The sequence below is a fragment of the Lepidochelys kempii genome, chromosome 13 (genome assembly GCF_965140265.1).
Source record: "Lepidochelys kempii isolate rLepKem1 chromosome 13, rLepKem1.hap2, whole genome shotgun sequence".
Lineage (NCBI taxonomy): Eukaryota > Metazoa > Chordata > Testudines > Cheloniidae > Lepidochelys > Lepidochelys kempii.
The window spans coordinates 7,939,073-7,959,453 of NC_133268.1; the positions used below are offsets into that span (position 1 = coordinate 7,939,073).

Below are 20,381 nucleotides of genomic sequence, written 5' to 3' on the forward strand. Positions count from 1 at the left end.
GAAACTGTTCATGAACAAGTTTTCCAATGTGTGAGGCATAAAGAGGTTTTCCTTCAGTGTCAGGCAAGCAGGTTCCTCTTCCCACCTAGTCGATGCTGAACAAGCATATTCATTTTGGCCATTATTGCAAGGAGGGACTCTGCCGTGCATAAGGTTGGAATTTCCCTGAGTCCCTCCTGGAGTGTGCAAGGACAGCAGCACTGAGCAGGAGTTTGTGCCACACTCAGGTCTTTGACTGGCTTCCTTTTGAGACACTACAGGAGCAATTAGCAGAGTTAGTTGCTTTACTTTGAACAGCAATTCTCGGGGTGGGGAAATTGAGTTGCTTCACTCTGGACCGTGCCCCTTCTGTCTTTGAAGACTGTGCATTGGCTTGAAGGTGTGGAAGCATCCCAAGAAGTAGCCTCAGAGCCTGAGAAGTGACAGAGGTTGTTCCCCTGCTCTCGCAGTTCCCAGGTCCTGCCCTATAGGGTGTTGGCCCTTGGGTCCTAATGCTGTATAAAGCCCATGTGTCCCTTATGTGTTTAAAGAAAATGGAGGTGGGGGGAATCTGATTTGGGATTTTCTATATGGTTTAATGAAAGACACCTGTACGTTATCCTATGGAAAACTAGCTTAAGCAGCAACAATGGGGCTCTTGTTTCAGAGGGAGAGCGGAGCTGCCTGGATCAAGGGCAGAGGCGATGCTCAGTCTCTGGGCTGGGAGGGTTTAATTCATATCACTCTGTGCCATACCCTGAGCTCTCAGCATGGATCTGGGGCTCATACGGCTGCCTGCCTTCTCCATAGCAGCAGGGTATATCAGCTAATAAAGCGGTAGTGAGATAAATGGCAGCCAAAGCTGACAAGGAAGAACAAACGCCCTGAGATGGACAATAATACCGACGGCACTGGGGGAGGAGAAACAGCAAAACATCCCGGGTGGATGGGGTGTGCCCAAGCTCTAGCACTGCGGCCCCAGGACCACCACCCCTGCACCTGGGGGGAATGCCCCGTCACATCCGCCCCGCTGGAGCTCAGGGCCCTGGGAAGGGTCCTGGGTGTTCTCTGGGTGGTGGAAAAACGCAGTCACTGCAGGCGGCCCACGTGACCAGATCAAACAAGTATGTGTAGGAGAAGGAAATAAGCCCCTGTAGCATTGCCAACAGTCCCTTATTATCTGGAATGCCCCTATTTTTTCATCTCTGTACAACAAGATCAGGAGTTGCTGATTAGTGATGCAAAAATCAGCAAGAAATAGCCCTGTCAAACGTAGGTGAGTACCTCTTATTATTATTACTGTTGTTGTTAATAACAGTAATAATAATGATGATGATGATAATATTGGGAGGAGGAGTGGGAGGGGGGTGCTAAGAAAACAGCCCCTTATTTTTGAAATAGGTCAGCAGCCCTAGAGGAGGCTTGTCTTTTAGTCTGGCACTGCCACCTGGTGGGGAAAACCTGCTAGCACCTAGTTTCATTAATTCTGAATGGTAGAAGTCTATATTCAAAAGTTAGGTCAACTCCGCTACGTTGCTCAGTGGCGTGAAAAATCCACACCTCTGAGTGATGTAATTAAGCCAGCCTAACCCCCCGTGTAGACAGCGCAAGGTCGACAGAAGAATTCTTCCATCAACCTAGCTACTGCCTCTTAGGGGAGAGGTGGTTTAACTACAAAGACAGGAGATCCCCTCCAGTTGCTGCAGTGAGTGGCTACACCGAAGCACTAGAATGACACAGCTGCAGCGTTTCTAGTGAAGACATAGCCGTAGATTGAATCAAGAGTACATTTAAGCCTAAATTTTCTAAAACAGGAGCCTGAAACTAGGCTCCTAAATCAATGGCCTGATTCTCAAAAGAGCTGAATATCCAACATCTTCTACTAAAGTCAAAGGCTCTATGGGAACACAGCATTTTGAAAATCAAACCACTTATTTAGGACCCTAATTATGGATTTAGGCACCTAATGGCAATCCTTTTTTCTTTTCTTTTTTTTTAAATTGCAGCCTTATTGAAGGGGTTAATACCTAGGTGCCTATAGTGCACAAATCTGTCTATAAACAGGATAACTCATCATTCCAATTTTACGTTGAGCACAAATCGTGAACCAGCCTAACATCTAAGACATCGTTATTGTCAAGCATCTGGAGAACCATCAGAGGTTTAAGTGGTGCACAGACTTTGCGCTGGCCCTCTGACCAGGGGTGAATTTCTGTTCTATGGGTGTGAAATCCTGGTTCCACTGATGTCCATGGAAAAACTCCCATTGACTTAAATGAGGCCAGAATTTCACCATATGGCCTTGTCTGCATTAAGAAAAGAGGTATGTTTTTGCCCTACCTGAACTGTGGTAATTAATACATGGTAGAATCTAGGGCCCTCCCTTAGGGTTTACCTCGACCCGCTGTCAGGTGTTAAAACTGCTACAGCCTTGTCCACACTAGGATATTAGCACATAGTAGTTACCATGTGCTTAAACCCCCACCTTTTTTCATAGTGTGGAGGCTCTCTTCGTGTGTGTTTGCTGGAAGACTATCATTGAGTTAAGGAAATGGGAGCCGATGTCATGCAGACGCTAATTTAATGTTCTCAGATAACCCTGGCTAATCCTGAGATAGCATGGTAAGAACCAGGGTAGATTATTTGCAAATCTTCCTCTTAAAGTGTCATATGCCTGAGGTTATATCATGTAAGGAAAACCAAACACATGTCCTAAACGGAGGCTGGGAAGAGTCACAGGACACAAAGCTCAGTCCCATATGTCCTGTGTGATAAAGTGCCTCTGATGGAAATTTGGAATATGTAGCTCAGTTTGCAAATCAAAAGGAACTTTGGAGCAGTCCAGTGCTTAGTGTGCAGAAAGGTGAGTGTGGCCTGATAGGTAGCACACCGGGCTGTGAATCAGGAGATGTGATGGCTATGCCTGGTTCCATTATGTGATTTGGGGGAGTCACCTCTCTATGAGTCACCAATGAAATGGAGCTAATGGCACTTACGTATCTTTGTGCTTTGAGGTCAATGGATGCAAAGTGCTAAGTATTGTTATAGGAGCACACTGTTAATGAAGGGCCTAATCCTGTGAGGGGCTGAAGTCAATGGAGCCATGCTGATTCACGACCGCTCAGGAGCTGGCCTCTTCATTGGGTAGCTACCAGAGTAAGACATCTGGGTCAGGTCTCTGCACGGAGGAATCTCCAAGTGGCATAGCCACGTCTGCCTCACCTGCTCCTGGCAATCCGGCATGGAGAAGTGGGAGGGAGAAGAGGGAACATGGCAGGCAGGGACTATGGTTATCCCAGGTTGTAGGATGGTCCCTAGGAACTGCTATAGCTGGAGTGATTTAGAGCAGCTAAACTGGCCCCCAGCCAGCCCCAGGACTGGCCAAGCAGAAAGGTGACTGAGAACTACCTCTTCTAACTCCCCATCCTTGGTTCTGCATCAAGCGCAGCTCAGTTCAATCCAAGGATCGGGCCCTACTTTTTGAGGCTGTTATAGGAAAGACACTGAGCTCTATTTCACTAACAAAATGAAGTCCTGACACCACGGGAGCGCAGTCGCTTTTAAAACCTTTGCTGAGAAGTGGGCAGGAGCTGCTGACATTTCTGTCAGTGCAAATTATGCAGCGTGTGGATTAGTGAAGATTACCAAATTCCCACCTTACGGAAGTATCAACAAGAAGCCCAGATGCCATGTAATCTTTCAATTAGGGATCTCAGCCCAGTTCCTTGCTGGTGCTTTTCCACCGTGCATTCAGCCACAGCGTAGCAGAGGCCCAGAACTGAAATCACCGGGCTTTGGCTTAAAGGGTTGTCAAGCAGAATTACCACTGAGGAACTTGCACCCTGCTCACCTGTGCTATGGTATATTCTAGCTACAGCTAGCTCATCGCAGAAACTCTTGAGAGGGTTTTCTGACTGGTCGCCCTGCGAAGCCAAAGAAGCGCCTTTGTTCGCAGCAGATCTCAATCCTTTCAATAGCTCTGCTCCGAGACCAGGAACTAAATCGCTGCTTGTCAGCTACAGCACCCCACTAGGAGTGGGCATTGTGGAAATCAATGTGCTTAGCTCCTCTGTTCAAAAGTGCTTCGACATTCAGGTCATTAAACAGCAATAGATCCAAATAAGAGAGTAGCTTCCTCTGTCATCGGCACTGAGTGTGCTGTCGATTTCTCATTACCAGATGAAATTATAAGGACCCTGCCTGGGGAGGGGGCTGATGGGCAGAGGGGTAGAGGATGCAGAGGCAGGAGAGAGGGGAGATGAAGGAGAAGATTCTCACCCAGATACTAGTTGAGGGCCAAGCCTACACATTCTCACAACACATTTTCTCAAGGATCTAGCTAGCATCCCACGCTCTTCAAAGCCGAGGATGGGGGTAGTGTCAGGCAGTTGATGTCTGAGGGCTGCATTCAAAGGAGAGATGGGATGAAGGCACAGAATTCAGAAGCAGGTCCAGAGTACAGGCACCCTATTGTTTGGGGTTGCGCTGATGCAAGGTTTGGGTTCGGGCTCCTCTCTGATTCAACGAGAGCAAGCAGGATTGTGGAAGGGTCGCAGCGGTGCTTGTCTCCCATGTATGAGGATTTGTATCTTCTCTATACGCCCAGCATGATGAGAACAGAAACTAGGCCCAGTTTGGGGCCCAAGCCTGCTCTCAGCTGCACCCCCATCGCACTATGTGGGGTTTCCAGGGCTGCTCTGGAGTTTGTCATCTTTATTTTCTGCACGTCTGGTTGCTGGTAGCAAAGAATCACCCTTCACCCACAAACTGTATCTATAAACAAAAGTTTGCCTTCCCCCTAACCAGGAACATTGCCATGGGCACAGGCCTGGTCTCACAGCCCTCACTCCTGGGAGTGGTGCCAGTCACGCTGATGTGAGACAGGGGGGTGGGATCAGGCCCTGGTGTTGCGAAGGGAGTGCATCCTGAGCACCTGTGCTTCCAGGGCTCTGTCGAAGGGGAGCCCTGCTGCATGCCTGGGCAAGGGAGTATAAGCGGACCCTTTCCCCCTGTATGGGCTATCAGTGCTTCTGGATGCTGGAGCCTGTGTGGTAGGGATGTGAGAAGAGGGCTGCAAATCCCCTTCCTGCGCAGTGAGTGGGTCGGGACAGCACTGGGGAGAGCCTTGATGTAGCAGTGGGAAGCTGGCAGTTCTAGGCTGAGACTCAGAGTCCAATTCCGGTTCTGGCCTAGCACTTGTGGCGGTGAAGCTCTGTGCTGCCCCTTACTTGGGCAGGATTGTGGGGCTGTAATAAGCCCCAAAGGAGGGGTCTGGCTGTATTAGGCATGGCGCAAGCTGACCTCTTTCAAAAGACGCATTAGGGAAAAAATGTACTTATGCATTGCTGCAAAGAAAGCCCACCAAACAGGGCCAGATTAACTCTCCTATGGGCCTGGGGCTATTAGATTTTATAGTGCCCCTGTATGCAAGTCTTTTTTCCTAATTTAAAACAAAATTATCACAATTGTGGCATCGAGGCTATTAATGCTATACTAAACTTGCCTTTTAATTAACATAAAGCGGTTCTGTGGTAACATTTCAGTCTTAAAACATATAGAATACAGTTAAGTTAATTCAAAATAGCCCACTTCTTACCTTAGAACAGCTGTTATATGAGTTTCTTTCTGGGAGGGAGTTTGAGTGCAGGAGGGGGCTCCAGGCTGGGGCAGAGTGTTGGGGTGCAAGAGAGGGGTGCGGGCTCTGGGAGGGAGTTTGGATGCAGGAGGGAATTCTGACTTGGAACACGGGGTTGGGGTGCAGGAGGGAGTGCGAGGTGCAGGCTCCAGCCTGGAGACGCTTACCACAGGCAGCTCCCGGCCGGCAGCACAGCAGGGCTCAGGCAGGCTGCCTGCCTTCCTGCCATATCCCCATGCTTCTCCTGGAAGCAGCCAGCTGCTGGTACATCTCTGCACGCTCCTGGAGGGAGGGGGACAGCGTGTCTCCGTGCGCTGCCTGCACCCACAAGTGCTGCCCCTGCCGGCCAATGGGAGCTGTGGGGATGGTGCTGGGGGCGGAGGCCTCCTCCCTCCGCCAGGGGCCACAGAGATATACCAGCAGCCGGCCACTTCCGGGAGCAGCGCAGGGCCACGGCATGCAGGCAGCCTGCCTGAGCCCGGTTGCGCAGGGGCTTCCTTTAGCCCGGGGCCCTGGGCTGCAGCCCGTAAAGCCCCTGATTTAATCCAGCCCTGCCACCAAACTGGATGGAGACACGCTAAGAGCCAAAAAATTTAATGAAAGATGGAATTCATTTCTTAATATAAAGTAGCTGCCCTAATACATGCCTACACTTCCTTGGCAAGGGAAGCATGTAAAAGTCCTGCCAATGATAACAAACTCCTAATTTTTTTTCCACTGACAGCAGAACGTCATCACATAACGAACCTTTGTTTTACTGTATTCTTCTTTTACTGTCTTTTCTGTTGGCTTTTTGTCCAGAGTCTGACTTGTTTCAACAGGATTTTTCAGCTGATGTCCTGGTACCTCCATCCTTTTGGGAAGCCTGGCAGGGACACAGTATTTCAGAAAGCCCCAGTAACCCATAACCGTAAAACCAAAAGATAGATGTGCGAGGTTTGAGCAAACTGCTTCTCTGAGCACATTCCTCAAGTAAAATAAACCTTTATATGCTGCAATCCATCTAACTGCATAAAACTAGCTACAATCCTCAGAGATACGTGTTCCTGCCCTGCATTAGCTTTGAAAACATGAATAATTGTTGAAATCCATTAATTTTTGTAATTATGCCCCTCAGCCTCTCATTAACTTACTGGTAATTCTTGACAGCCAAACTATGCATACTGATTTGGCAGCATTAGTGATGCTGTAGACCTGATATTGGAAATGTTCTCCTATAAGAAGGCAATGTGAGACTACACCAGGAACTGGTGATGACAAAATGTCATCACGATGAGATTTTCCGCATAGGGACCCAATCCTGCTCATCTTGACTGAAGTTAATGAGACTATTTGAATGCGTAAAGAGAAAAAGATTTAGTCCTATGGGGCCAATCCAATTCCTGTTGGAGTCTATGGCAGTCTTTTGTTAACTTGAATGGGAGTTGTTTTACGACGTGCACATATCTACAAGACCAAATAGTCTGCAAGTTAAATAAAACCATTTTTTCAGCTAAATTTATATTGAAGACAGGAAGGTCCTTTTTTTAAAAAAAACAAAAAACATCCATTGAAATTGCACCTGCAGTTTTTTGTTTGTAAGCTTGGCCTATGCATATCAGGTATTGTGGCAGAGTATGTGTCGGTCGCTGGGAAGCTCTTGTTTTGCATAGCTATTTGGAACCAGACTCAGAATAAGCAGAACTCTATCTTGCAGGTACTTTTAGCTCTGAGTGATCAAGAAATACCGCACCTTATAGGCTGGCTGCCCAATCCATATGTCCTGCCCTATTTTGCATGTGCAAATCTAAATTTTAGCATGCACAGAATGAGCAGGAAAAAAATCTGCACCCACAGTTTTGAGGGCCAGGTTCAGGGGTCTTTGAAAATTCTCCCCTAAAGATCCTACATACTGACAATGGAGCAGTGAAGTAATACAGAAGCTGTCCCGCTGAAGGACGAGGACTTCTAGCAGGTTGACAGCTCTTGTTATTTAGCTTGGCTAAATTATAGCTCTGACACCATCAATAAGGAAATTCTAATATAATGGTTGGAATCATGAACTGGTTTTCCGAAAGGAACTCGTTCACGTCTTAACCAGTTGGTTTCTACTAGATAAGGATCTGGATCTGAAATTCCATAAACTGTAAGAGTGTTTAGATCTGTGCTTAGGGTCTCGTTTTATTCCATTATAAATAGCAAGGACTGTCTCCCTTATTACCTGCTGTGAAAATCCAGATTCCAATAACAGACTGTTGCAATTTTTTGCTTGTTGATCCTCAAGCACTCATATATATTGGATCATACTTACAGTGTGCAACTCTGCTGTCAGCTTGCATATCCTGGAAACACATATCAAACACCCTTATTCTATTACTGCCCATCAGCTTCTTGTCCAACTCAGCAGTAAAGGGACATTTTCAGGTTGTCTCTAGACCCAAAATGTAGGTGTTGTAGAATGCAAAGATTTTACAAATCTTGACAATTGATAGACATTTCTATCTTAAAACAACAACAAAATTAAACCCTACACAAAGGTTTCTCTGGAGTATATTTGTAATTCAAACATTCCAGTGCTACATTCAAGTGTGGAAACCAGGAAGTTAAGCTGACTAGAAGCAGGGTGAAACTAGCTCAAATGTTTTCCTTATTGTGTGAGCTGAATGAAATGCAGAAAGTAAAGAAGCGTAAACAGTGAAAGGCAAATTAGATTCTTAATCTTTTTTTCAATATTCTAAGATGTCATTAGTTACGTGGCTACAGCATGTTGGGGATGTTTTGTTTAACCTCTTTAAAGATAAAATCCTTAAAAACATTAAACTTGAAGAAATTACTGCACACACAAAGAAATTTTCAGTAACACAGGATTTTCACAAATATCCATTCCCTTATCCTTTTCTTTTAACACATGCCTTTTTTCATCATGCTGATCACCGATTCCTCCATAAAGAGGAACTTTCTCATTTAAATTGGGTCTGATTCAGTCAGTAATGCCTGCAAATAATAAGAATGCAGCCTCATTCACTGGTTCACTGCAGGTGCAATTCATCCTGTGCAGAGGGCTGGCATGCAATCTATGCAATGTTTAAATGCCACTTAAGTATTAAGGATTTCAGTGGGATGTAAGTGATACCTAGGCCTTGTGCAGGAGCTCTGCTCAGGGTGAATTTCACCCTGTGCGCACAAAGTATGTACTTGCACATACAAACAAGTACCTGCATAAAAAGTCAAATTTGCAGTATCCAATTGCTGGTTCTACGTGTGCAGCTGCACATTTGGCTGGGATGGTTTGCATGTGTGGGCACATATAGTATATTATTAGCAAAAATTTGGGGGCAAGATTTTCAGCAGTGACTAGTGATTTTGAATGCCTTGCTTTTGGGGTGCCCAATTGCAAAGGGGTTTGTACTCGAGAGGGCAGGTGCTCAGCACTTTTGGAAAATCAGCCCCCTTGAAGGTGTCTATTGAGTACCCAGATGTCAAGACACCCAGCCTCACTAGTCACTCTTGACAATCTCATCTTGGGTGTCTAGTTTTCAAAAATGTAGCCAGGTCCAAGTTTTCAAAAGGGCTCCTCCCCATCTTTAACTCTGTGGCTGCAGTTCTGTGTGCACAAATCGAGTGCGCCCCCCCCCCCCCCGAAGACACAATTCATGTGTGCACGCAGATCAAGCAGTTGTCTGCCTCCCTGAGCTGCATGGCACAAAGGCTGCTTCCAGGCACAAGGCCTGTATTTTTCAGACACAGACGCATTATGTATACTAATCTACATGTGCAAATGTAGAGGCTGGTTTTGAAATTTTGGTTCATGAATTCAAAATGTTGATCATATTATGAGGCTTTTTAGCTAACCCAAGAAGTGTAATGCGCAACTGTAATGAGCCATGAGAACAACTCACCCCTCACCAGACTTCCCAGTGCCCAGCTTTTGAGTGGAGAAGCAAACCTTCACCCTGCTCCTTAGCCAACACCCCCAGCATCTCCAGCTCTCCTAGCAGATCAACTAGCATTTTTAGTCTTCAGCTCCTGCCTGTCACTGGGATTTCTCAGCTGCTGGGTGAGCAGAAGACAGATCTGCCAGGCAGACTCCTTCCAGTCCTGTAAGAGGTTCTCTGTCTCCTGCCATTTCTTGCTCCCTGTCCATGTCACCCCACAGAGCTGTGGGGAGAAGATACGGGGATTGGAAGCAGAGAATCCCTGTGCTGCCAGAAGGGCAGCTCCATTGTCCCACACAGTGATGCACCTGGGAGGGAAGATGAGGCAGCCCCTGCTGTGAAGAGGAGGCTGGCACTGAGTGAGGATGGGAACAGCAGCCTGTCAAGATGCTGAAGGTGAACAAGGAGAATTGGTGGACTGAAAGGGGCTGGATCAGTGATCTGCTGGAGAGGAGGAAAGATGGAGCAGGGCTGGAAGTGAGATATATTATGATGTAGTCGATGGATTGTGGGGGGATAATTGATGGTAGCATGGATTTGGGTAGATTTGGGAAGGCGATTAGTTAGTGAGTTACTCTGATGTGGTCCTTGACCTGGGGGGTCATCATATCAGGCTTCTTGAGGCAACCTACACTGGTCTTCCCCACGCACCCCTGGGCACCCTGATTTCTTCTCTCCCTCAGTGCCTTTCTGACTTCCCCATCCCTGCCCTGATTGTGTCCTGCTCTTTACCAAGCGGGCCAATGTCTATGCTGAACACTGAATATCTATTCTGAATGCTGATTTTTTTGCTACTTATTCAGAAGACAAATTTTACAAGATTGCCCCAAGAAAGTTACTGGTCTGTTAGTAACAATCCATATTGCAGTTCCTGTGCCATGCGGTTAAGTAAAGGTTTTAATTCATTCAGTCACAAATCCTCACGTAAGTGCCACATACATTTTGCATGAAGTGAGCAGATAACCCTCCCTGGTGGAGAGTTATATGATTAAATCAATCAGCTCAGCCTTTTTTAAACACTTACTGTTGCAGTGAAAGCTTGAATCATTTTCCAAGGCATACCGCAATTGGCACTGTGTGGTTCCACTCCGTAACATTTTCCCCTGAGGCTGGCCTGTCGTTATGCTTCTAACTGGAAACTAGCAGTGACCGAAAAACATAAAAAAATACCTGCATTGATGAATGCATCTCAGTTAGGGTTCTGGGGGAAATGTCCGTTCTGCTCTGGTAGGTGTCAAGAGGGAACACAACTCCCAAGTGAAAGTGACTGTAGTCAGACAAGATAACGGGAACATCACTTCAGGTCATGTGATTAATGCACCAGTGAAAGCTGAAAGCTGCCAATCAGTCATGGCTGGCTCAAAGGTTTTGGATATAAGAGTAAGTGCCAGGGAGATGGATTAGTGGGCAAAGTGCAAAAGAGGCACTTATGCACATTGTGTAAAGAGTTGTCACTTTGGATGGGCTATCACCAGCAGGAGAGTGAATTTGTGGGGGGGGGTGGAGGGTGAGAAAACCTGGATTTGTGCTGGAAATGGCCCAACCTGATGATCACTTTAGATAAGCTATTACCAGCAGGACAGTGGGGTGGGAGGAGGTATTGTTTCATATTCTCTGTGTATATATAAAGTCTGCTGCAGTTTCCACGGTATGCATCCGATGAAGTGAGCTGTAGCTCACGAAAGCTCATGCTCAAATAAATTGGTTAGTCTCTAAGGTGCCACAAGTACTCCTTTTCATTTTAAAAATGGCACTTTACATCTATGCTCTTGTAAATATAAATCAGCCAGCCCTAGTGTTCATCATAGAGACTCTGTGGCACTTAAGAGTCAAATGTGCCTGAAGTCAGAACTGGAGCATACTGCTCAACAACATAGTCTGTTGGGCTTTTTGCCATAACAGTATCTTGTACTTAAGTAATATTGTACTGATAGGTTAAATTGAAACTGGGGTGTCCCTTCTCAAGTCCACTGAAACTGGGGTGTCCCTTCCCCTTTCCAAGTCCACTGTGACTCCTTGTTTGGGGGATGGAAGTAGGGAGGCCAAGGAAGGGAAGACTGACATGGGGTGGATCCAGTTATCCTCATTTGTGTAAATGCCTTCACTGCTGATGGAATGCCCCTGTGTTCTAGTAACAACCTGAATGAAACATGAGGGCATACATGCTACATTCATCCACATTGAAGGAGCATACTTGTTGGATGGATCAGGAAAGCTCTCTGGCATTAAAGCATTAACAGCACTGGCATTCAAACTCTTTAATTGGGCTTTGAAGATAGCAACCCATCAAGGTAACTGTGGAAGTTCATTTCTCTCTGTGTTATTGTTTCAGTCTTTCGGTTGACTCCGTGGGACTGGTTACATTGTACAGCTGTTTTTGCCAACAGAAGACAAGAAAAATTATTTCCATTTTAATTCACATCTTAGGCTCTGGAGTACGGCAGAGAAAGGCTAGCTGAGTCTCTGTGCCCATTCATCCCTTGGCTTCATTGATGAGACTGACAACAAGGGAGCTTGAAATTATTTTTAACCCAAATTATGTTTTTGGTATCTTTCCTGATAAAGTGATGCTGCCAAATGATTTAGGCCAAAACCTGACCTACACTGACTGTCATAAATAATAGGGAGTTTTCTCTTGATTCTCTGATTTTTTTTATAACACCGTATTAGTGATTTTTTTTGCAATGGCTTTTTTTTAAAAATAGATGTTTTGTGCCTTGTGTTTCCTTTGTTATTATTAAATGCTATTAATTTTATAACACAAATGTTTTATTTAGGACAGTATGCAAAAAATAGAGTTTATGAAAGATCTACAATAATAATAATATTTAGTGTTTATATAGTGGTTTATGGGCCATATAAAAAAAATCTGCCTTTAATCTTGTGCCCATAGTTTAGCATCTACAAATCATGTAGTTAGACATCGATTTGATTGCAGGTGCACAGTTGCAGGCATGGTATTAAAAGTTGGTGTGAAACCTCTTTAAAAATGTGGCCCTATTTGGTATTATTGGAAAATGAAATTCAACATTCCAAGGCCTTGATCCTGTGAATACTTATGTACCTGCTTAATTTTAAGCATCTGAGTAATTCCACTGACCTTAATGGAACAACTGGCATGCTGCATTTGTGGTATTAGGGCCTAAGTCTTCACCCTTTTAAGTCTCCCAGTGAGTCTTCTCAACATGTAACCCATACTCCACTGCGTTACTCTTTGCTGCCCCCCAAGCGGCTGGAACACATAGAGGTTTATGAGTCTGCTACAGCTTTCATGCAAGCAGAGGTGAGTCTTTCAGCTAAAGCAGTTACACTGCGTGCTTTTAGATCCAGTGGTCCTAGGTTCAACTGCCGGACAAGTCCCCAAAATGTAATCCTTCTGCCAGGTGATATAGCAGTAAGAAGGGCCATGTTCAGTGCTGTCTAGGGGCTCTGATTAAAACAAAAAATGAGACCCTGCCTGAAACCTTACCCACTCCCAGGTTAAAGGAACTAATAACCTAACACACAAACACACCCCAGTCACCTTTACAGGTGTTTCTACCTCACTTACAAGCACTCAGAAATCCTTAGGAATGTGGACCCCAAATGTTGTTTATTTGGGGAAACACAAGAACCACATAAAGAAAAGGAGGACTTGTGACACCTTAGAGACTAACCAATTTATTTGAGCATGAGCTTTCGTGAGCTACAGCTCACTTCATCGGATGCATACCGTGGAAACTGCAGCAGACATTATATACACACAGAGATCATGAAACAATACCTCCTCCCACCCCACTGTCCTGCTGGTAATAGCTTATCTAAAGTGATCATCAAGTTGGGCCATTTCCAGCACAAATCCAGGTTTTCTCACCCTCCACCCCCCACACATACAAACTCACTCTCCTGCTGGTAATAGCCCATCCAAAGTGACAACTCTCTTCACAATGTGCATGATAATCAAGGTGGGCCATTTCCTGCACAAATCCAGGTTCTCTCACCCCCTCACCCCCCTCCAAAAACCACACACACAACCTCACTATCCTGCTGGTAATAGCTCATCCAAAGTGACCACTCTCCCTACAATGTGCATGATAATCAAGGTGGGCCATGTCCAGCACAAATCCAGGCTTTCTCACCCCCCCCTTTTTTTTTCCTGGGGACACACACACACACACAAACTCACTCTCCTGCTGGCAATAGCTCATCCAAACTGACCACTCTCCAAGTTTAAATCCAAGTTTAACCAGAACGTCTGGGGTGGGGGGGTAGGAAAAAACAAGGGGAAATAGGCTACCTTGCATAATGACTTAGCCACTCCCAGTCTCTATTTAAGCCTAAATTAATAGTATCCAATTTGCAAATGAATTCCAATTCAGCAGTTTCTCGCTGGAGTCTGGATTTGAAGTTTTTTTGTTTTAAGATAGCGACCTTCATGTCTGTGATTGCGTGACCAGAGAGATTGAAGTGTTCTCCGACTGGTTTATGAATGTTATAATTCTTGACATCTGATTTGTGTCCATTTATTCTTTTACGTAGAGACTGTCCAGTTTGACCAATGTAAATGGCAGAGGGGCATTGCTGGCACATGATGGCATATATCACATTGGTGGATGTGCAGGTGAACGAGCCTCTGATAGTGTGGCTGATGTTATTAGGCCCTGTGATGGTGTCCCCTGAATAGATATGTGGGCACAGTTGGCAACGGGCTTTGTTGCAAGGATAGGTTCCTGGGTTAGTGGTTCTGTTGTGTGGTATGTGGTTGCTGGTGAGTATTCGCTTCAGGTTGGGGGGCTGTCTGTAGGCAAGGACTGGCCTGTCTCCCAAGATTTGTGAGAGTGTTGGGTCATCCTTCAAGATAGGTTGTAGATCCTTAATAATGCGTTGGAGGGGTTTTAGTTGGGGGCTGAAAGTGATGGCTAGTGGCGTTCTGTTATTTTCTTTGTTAGGCCTGTCCTGTAGTAGGTGACTTCTGGGAACTCTTCTGGCTCTATCAATCTGTTTCTTCACTTCCGCAGGTGGGTATTGTAGTTGTAAGAAAGCTTGACAGAGATCTTGTAGGTGTTTGTCTCTGTCTGAGGGGTTGGAGCAAATGCGATTGTATCGCAGAGCTTGGCTGTAGACGATGGATCGTGTGGTGTGGTCAGGGTGAAAGCTGGAGGCATGTAGGTAGGAATAGCGGTCAGTAGGTTTCCGGTATAGGGTGGTGTTTATGTGACCATTGTTTATTAGCATTGTAGTGTCCAGGAAGTGGATCTCTTGTGTGGACTGGACCAGGCTGAGGTTGATGGTGGGATGGAAGTTGTTGAAATCATGGTGGAATTCCTCAAGGGCTTCTTTTCCATGGGTCCAGATGATGAAGATGTCATCAATATAGCACAAGTAGAGTAGGGGCTTTAGGGGACGAGAGCTGAGGAAGCGTTGTTCTAAATCAGCCATAAAAATGTTGGCATACTGTGGGGCCATGCGGGTACCCATAGTTACAGATACACAGATTCCCAGGCCAGAAGGGACCATTGTGACTATCTAGTCTGACCTCCTGTATAACACCGGCAATATAACTCCCCAAAAATAATTCGTAGACATCTTGTAAAAACAAAAACAGCCAACCTTGATTTTAAAATGTCCAGTGATGGAGAAAACATGTCAAACAAAATAACCAAACCCCCTTGAACGCAACTGGAGGCTGTAAAACCCTCTGAGCAGAGACTGCATTTGTTTCTGTCACCTGCCCTCAGTGCTGAAAGTGTTCTGGAAAAAGTGTGTATAGTGTGGGGGGAGGTGGGCTATAATAGACTGGGAGCAGCAGCTTTGGTGAAACTGAGTTTAAAGTTCACTCCTTCGCAAACCAGCTTGATTTTTTTTATTTATTTTTATTTATTTTAAACCAGGTCTCTGACCCCTTGAAACCTCCCCCCCCCCCCCATTTAAGCACCACCTACAGTTCTGAGCACATCAAGGGATCTAGCTAATAAATAAATAAATAACATACGAAAAATACTGCTACTTTCAAAGCACAGCAGGCATGTTAATGCATTAGCCCTTCAACTCCCTGCTTGGGGGGCAGATTAGAATCACGGTTCCATGCGGGAGAAGCTCAGATACAGGGAGGGTAGGTGACTTGCAAAAGGACCCACAGCCAGCCCTAGTTACAGCAGGTCATAGAATATCAGGGTTGGAAGGGACCTCAGGAGGTCATCTAGTCCAACCCCCTGCTCAAAGCAGGACCAATCCCCGATTTTAGCCCCTGATCCCTAAATGGCCCCCTTAAGGATTGAGCTCACAACCCTGGGTTGAGCAGGCCAATGCTCAACACTGAGCTATCCCTCCCCAACATCTGCACGACACATCCCTCTGGCTCCTCATGGAGATGGTGCCCTTTGTGTGTCTGGCCCCAGGGGGCAGGTGCTTTCTGTGCTCCCCCCCCAGGGGTGTGTCTCCTTGTAGCTCCATCCCCAGGGGGTGGGACCCCTTGGACCCCCCGGGGAGGGTCTCTTCGTCTCCCATACTTGGGGAGTGTTTCCTTGTGCCCCCACCCCGGGCGGGCTGGTCGCCGTGTGCCCCCGCCCCTAGGACCGCGGTCCCTTGTGACTCCCCTCGGCTCCCCCTTTATGCGCCCTGGCCTATCGCCGGCTTTAGGACCCAGTAGAGCCCGCAGGGCCAGTGGGGCGGGATCGACAATGGGGACTGGGGGACAGGCTGAGCCAATGAGCGCACGCCGCGGCCCGTTCCTCATTTGCATGCCGGCGCGAAGCGGCCAATGGGGGCGGCGGCTGGCTGAGGCGGCCGCGCAGCCAGCGGCGGAGGAAGAGGATGGCGGCGGCCGCGGCGTGCGGGTCCCCCGCCAGCCGCCCGTCCCGGGAGCAGCCCCCGCCGCGGAAGCGGGGCGACTCCCGGCGCAGGCAGGCCGCCCTCTACTTCCTCAACAACATCTCCCTCGACGGGCGGCCCCCCGGCCTGGCCCCGCACAAGCCGCCGCCGCCGCCCCCCTCGGCCCCGGCCGGGGAGGAGGCGGCGGCGGAGCCGGCCGGAGCCCTCACCCGGCTCCTTCCCGCCCCGCTGCCTCCTAGCGGGGCCAAGGGCGAGGCGGAGCCGGCGGGGCTGCCCCCGTTCCTGCCCCAGCTGCTCCTGGGCGGCCAGCTCGGGCCCCTGCCCCCCACGCCGCCCGCTGGCCCCCCGGGGCTGCTCAGCCCCACGCAGCTCGTCCCAGGAGGCGGCGGCGGATTCACGCTGGAGGTGCAGCGGCAAAGGTGAGCGCCCGGCGGGGGGGGGGGGGGGTCCCGGACTCCTGGGTCCCTCCCCCAGTGTGGGGGGTGGCCGTGTCCCCGCCGCGCTCGCCTGCCCTGGACGGAGGGTCGGAGCAGGCGGGACCCCACCCCGCCCCCCGGGTCTCTGGGCTGAGACCGCGCAGGGGACACTTCATCCCCCCGAAGGAGAATGTGGGGTGAGCCCCTAGCACCTTCCCCCAGCCCGGCGCTCACCCCTGGCCAAGGCACGGGCCTGGGAGAGTCCCGTCCCGAAGGGGGGCTTAGCTGAGACCCTGTTCCCCGGACCCTCCCCACCCCGCGAACTAATCTCCAGCCTAAGAGCAAGCAGGAGGCATGTCAGTGCTATGGAAATCACGGGGTGAGAGGGGGCTGAGAGCCAGCCTGGGAAAGTTGGGAGCACCTCCCGGGGGTGGGGGGGAGAGATGGGAGAAGGGGGTGCGCCAAAGGTCTGGCGCCTTCCTATGTCGGTACCCGAATAGCTCCTAGATTGTATCCCTCTCTCTTTTGTTGAGGTTCGTTAGGAGAAAGCTCTTAGCTGAGTGGCTTGTCTTCATAAAAGCGACAGGAAGTGTGTTGGGGGGTTTGGTTCTGTTCAAGACTACTGATCCCTTTGTCCTCATGCTTATTGGTATGGGAGTGGGAGCCTGTTTCCCTTTTTCTCTCTCTCTCTCTCTCCATCAGAGCCAGCCAGTGACCTTTGGGGGGTTCCTCATCAGCCTGAGATCTAGGAGGTCCTTTTGACATCTGTCTTCCTTAAGGCTGGGCACAAACCAGCTGGTCTGTGTTTCTGTTTCTGTACTCTTAACTGACTTGATATGTTGATACTAGCAGGCATGCTCCTTGCAGAAAAGCTTTTTTCTTCCTTTGAGCCTTACAAAAGTCTGTAAGTGGCTAATGCTTAGTTATTTGATAGCACAGTGATACAGATGCAATGGGTGGTCAGGCTCTTAAAAAGCATTTTTGCGGGGTAAGGGGTTGTTTTGCAACATATTTCAATCAGAAAACAAGCTGTTAGAGTTTGAAGTAATGCAAATCCTGTATTATATGTTTTAGTGATCATAGGTTTTCAACTGTTCAGAAACATGTTTTTTCCCCCTCAGATCATGCTGATACAACTAATTAGGCACAACTTTGTGCCAGTGAATGTGTCCTAGATAGAGCTATAATTTGCTCCCCTTAATCTCAGTTCTTTGTACCTTGTTTTAATTGTCTATTTCTTGTTTACACTATTATTTAATGAGCAATATTAATCAATGGCTGGTATGCTATAGGCGCCCTTGGGTGAACTTCAGAGATGGGTACATTGTGTTTCAGTGAAGAAATATGACTGGACTGTGTTTAGGAGAACTCTTACTGTTCTGAAATTTGGATTATCTAATTATTGATGATCTAATTAATGATTATTCTAGTCATCTTGCTCACACAAATAGCCATACAGTGTTAACTGTCCCACTTAGTCTACAGAGTGGCGGAAACAATAGTACAAAGAGATATGAGCCCCTTAGTCATGGTCAGTGGTTTGCTAACTTCAGAAGTTGATTGCAGTGCTTAAATAGGAATGTTGTTACTCAAGCTGTAATGCCAGACAGCTTCTCTGATGCATCTGACGAATGTACTTGTTCAGTGCAGCTGAAAGTAATGGATAAGTCCTATGATCCATAGGACAGTGTTACCAGGACACATGAAGGCTCCAGCATCAATGAAGATGACTACACAAGTCCTTTTATGATGAGTGACCCATGTCAGTTGTCCTGTCCTGTCCTTTCTTTACTCCTCCACTCCCACTTTCCTATCTCCTCTGCCCCCAATAAAGTAGTGACAGGTCCTGTCTCAGTTCCCTTAGGAAGAGGGAGAGAAGGCCCAACTGTCATGTTTGGCTTTTTACACACTGCAGATTACTGTACAAAATATTGTTATTGCATAAGATCTAAAGAAACAATGTTGCTCCGCAACATCTTCCTGCACAACACACCGGTATACCATGTGTTGTCCACAAAGTCTTTATATGCAGGAGCAGGCTGCCCTCTCCATGTTAGCTCTCTAGAAACAACCGTGTTGATCAACAGTATTTTTCTTGCAGGTGCACATTAATAACAAGCAGTTCTTCATTTTTCAAGGAAGATACAAGTAACAGGAGGTGTTCTGGTTGTGTGCACTTCCTTTTGACTTTTAAAATCATAATTAAATCTCTTGAGAGAAATTTCCACCTGGCTCTCTGCTTGTATAAGCACTAACGTGCCCCTGCACTTTGTAGGTATAGACACCTATGTACCTGTAGGTGTCTTGCATGCTACAGACACAGAAGCAAAATTGTGTGCATGAAGTTTTGCATATGTACGCCAATGGAGGCAGAAGAAATACAACTGGATATGTAAATTAACTGTTCGGTGACTCCTCCCCTTCATGTGCCAAGTTAATTATAAGGAACTAACACAGTGTGTATTACACAAACAGCCATGTGACCTTATAGTATGTAAACATTCCTGTCCTTTCAGAGGAACAGCCGTGTTAGTCTGTATTCGCAAAAAGAAAAGGAGTACTTGTGGCACCTTAGAGACTAACCAATTTATTTGAGCATGAGCTTTCGTGAGCTACAGCTCACTTCATCAGATGTTTACCGTGGAAACTGCAGCAGACTTTATATACACACAGAAATCACATCTCCCTCCTCTTGTCTGAGGTCATTTCTCCCTATTCAGTATCTAATTCAGATGGTAATCTTCTTAGGTCAGTGACTGGTCACATTGTTTGTCTGTACGGCACCATGCACATCTACGGTGCTGTACTAAATAACTAGGTTTAGCCTTGGGTCTTGAGAAGTAGTCCGTGCGTCTGCAAAGAAGGAAAATTTCTGCTGTATATTTTCAGTGGAACAGGTTTCTATTATCCACATAGAATGGGGTTTTTTATTCCATCATATGCACCAGCCACTGTATAATATGGAACAGAAATATTTCACAATAGTTGCATGTTTTTTCTAGCATCCCAATCTTCTGCAAAACAATGGGGAAAACAATTGTGGTCATTTTAGTGGGACTCTGGAATTTAAATAGTAGATATTTTGTGTAACACATTACATAATCAGTTTTTGCTATATGGTGGTGCTCACTCAAATGGATTAAACTATTTATGTCATGTAAATAAGTTCCAAATCGATGTATTCATAACACATCCAATGCCCCTGTAATATTGTGGCACAGCTGTTGATTCCATGGCACTGTCACCCATATAATTACAAAAAGAAAAGGAGGACTTGTGGCACCTTAGAGACTAACCAATTTATTAGAGCATAAGCTTTCGTGAGCTACAGCTCACTTCTTCAGATGCATATCGTGGAAACTGCAGCAGGCTTTATATATACACAGAGAATATGAAACAATACCTATTCCCACCCCACTGTCCTGCTGGTAATAGCTTATCTAAAGTGATTTCCAGCACAAATCCAGGTTTTCTCACCCTCCACCCCCCCACACAAATTCACTCTTGGGCTATCACCAGCAGGAGAGTGAATTTGTGTGGGGGGGTGGAGGGTGAGAAAACCTGGATTTGTGCTGGAAATCACTTTAGATAAGCTATTACCAGCAGGACAGTGGGGTGGGAATAGGT

The 20,381-nt window shown here is 46.9% G+C and overlaps 1 protein-coding gene across 2 annotated transcripts in view; it reads left to right on the forward strand.

Annotated features, from left to right (window-relative positions):
* The first annotated feature begins 16,266 nt into the window (after positions 1-16,266).
* CABLES2 (Cdk5 and Abl enzyme substrate 2) overlaps positions 16,267-20,381 on the forward strand; it is a 42,514-nt gene continuing 38,399 nt past the window's right edge. For both annotated transcript variants that reach the window (XM_073309123.1, XM_073309125.1), the window contains exon 1: positions 16,267-16,757. In XM_073309123.1, coding sequence (XP_073165224.1) covers positions 16,321-16,757 — 437 coding nt within the window. In that variant the 5' untranslated portion in view covers positions 16,267-16,320. The remainder of the gene's footprint in view (positions 16,758-20,381) is intronic.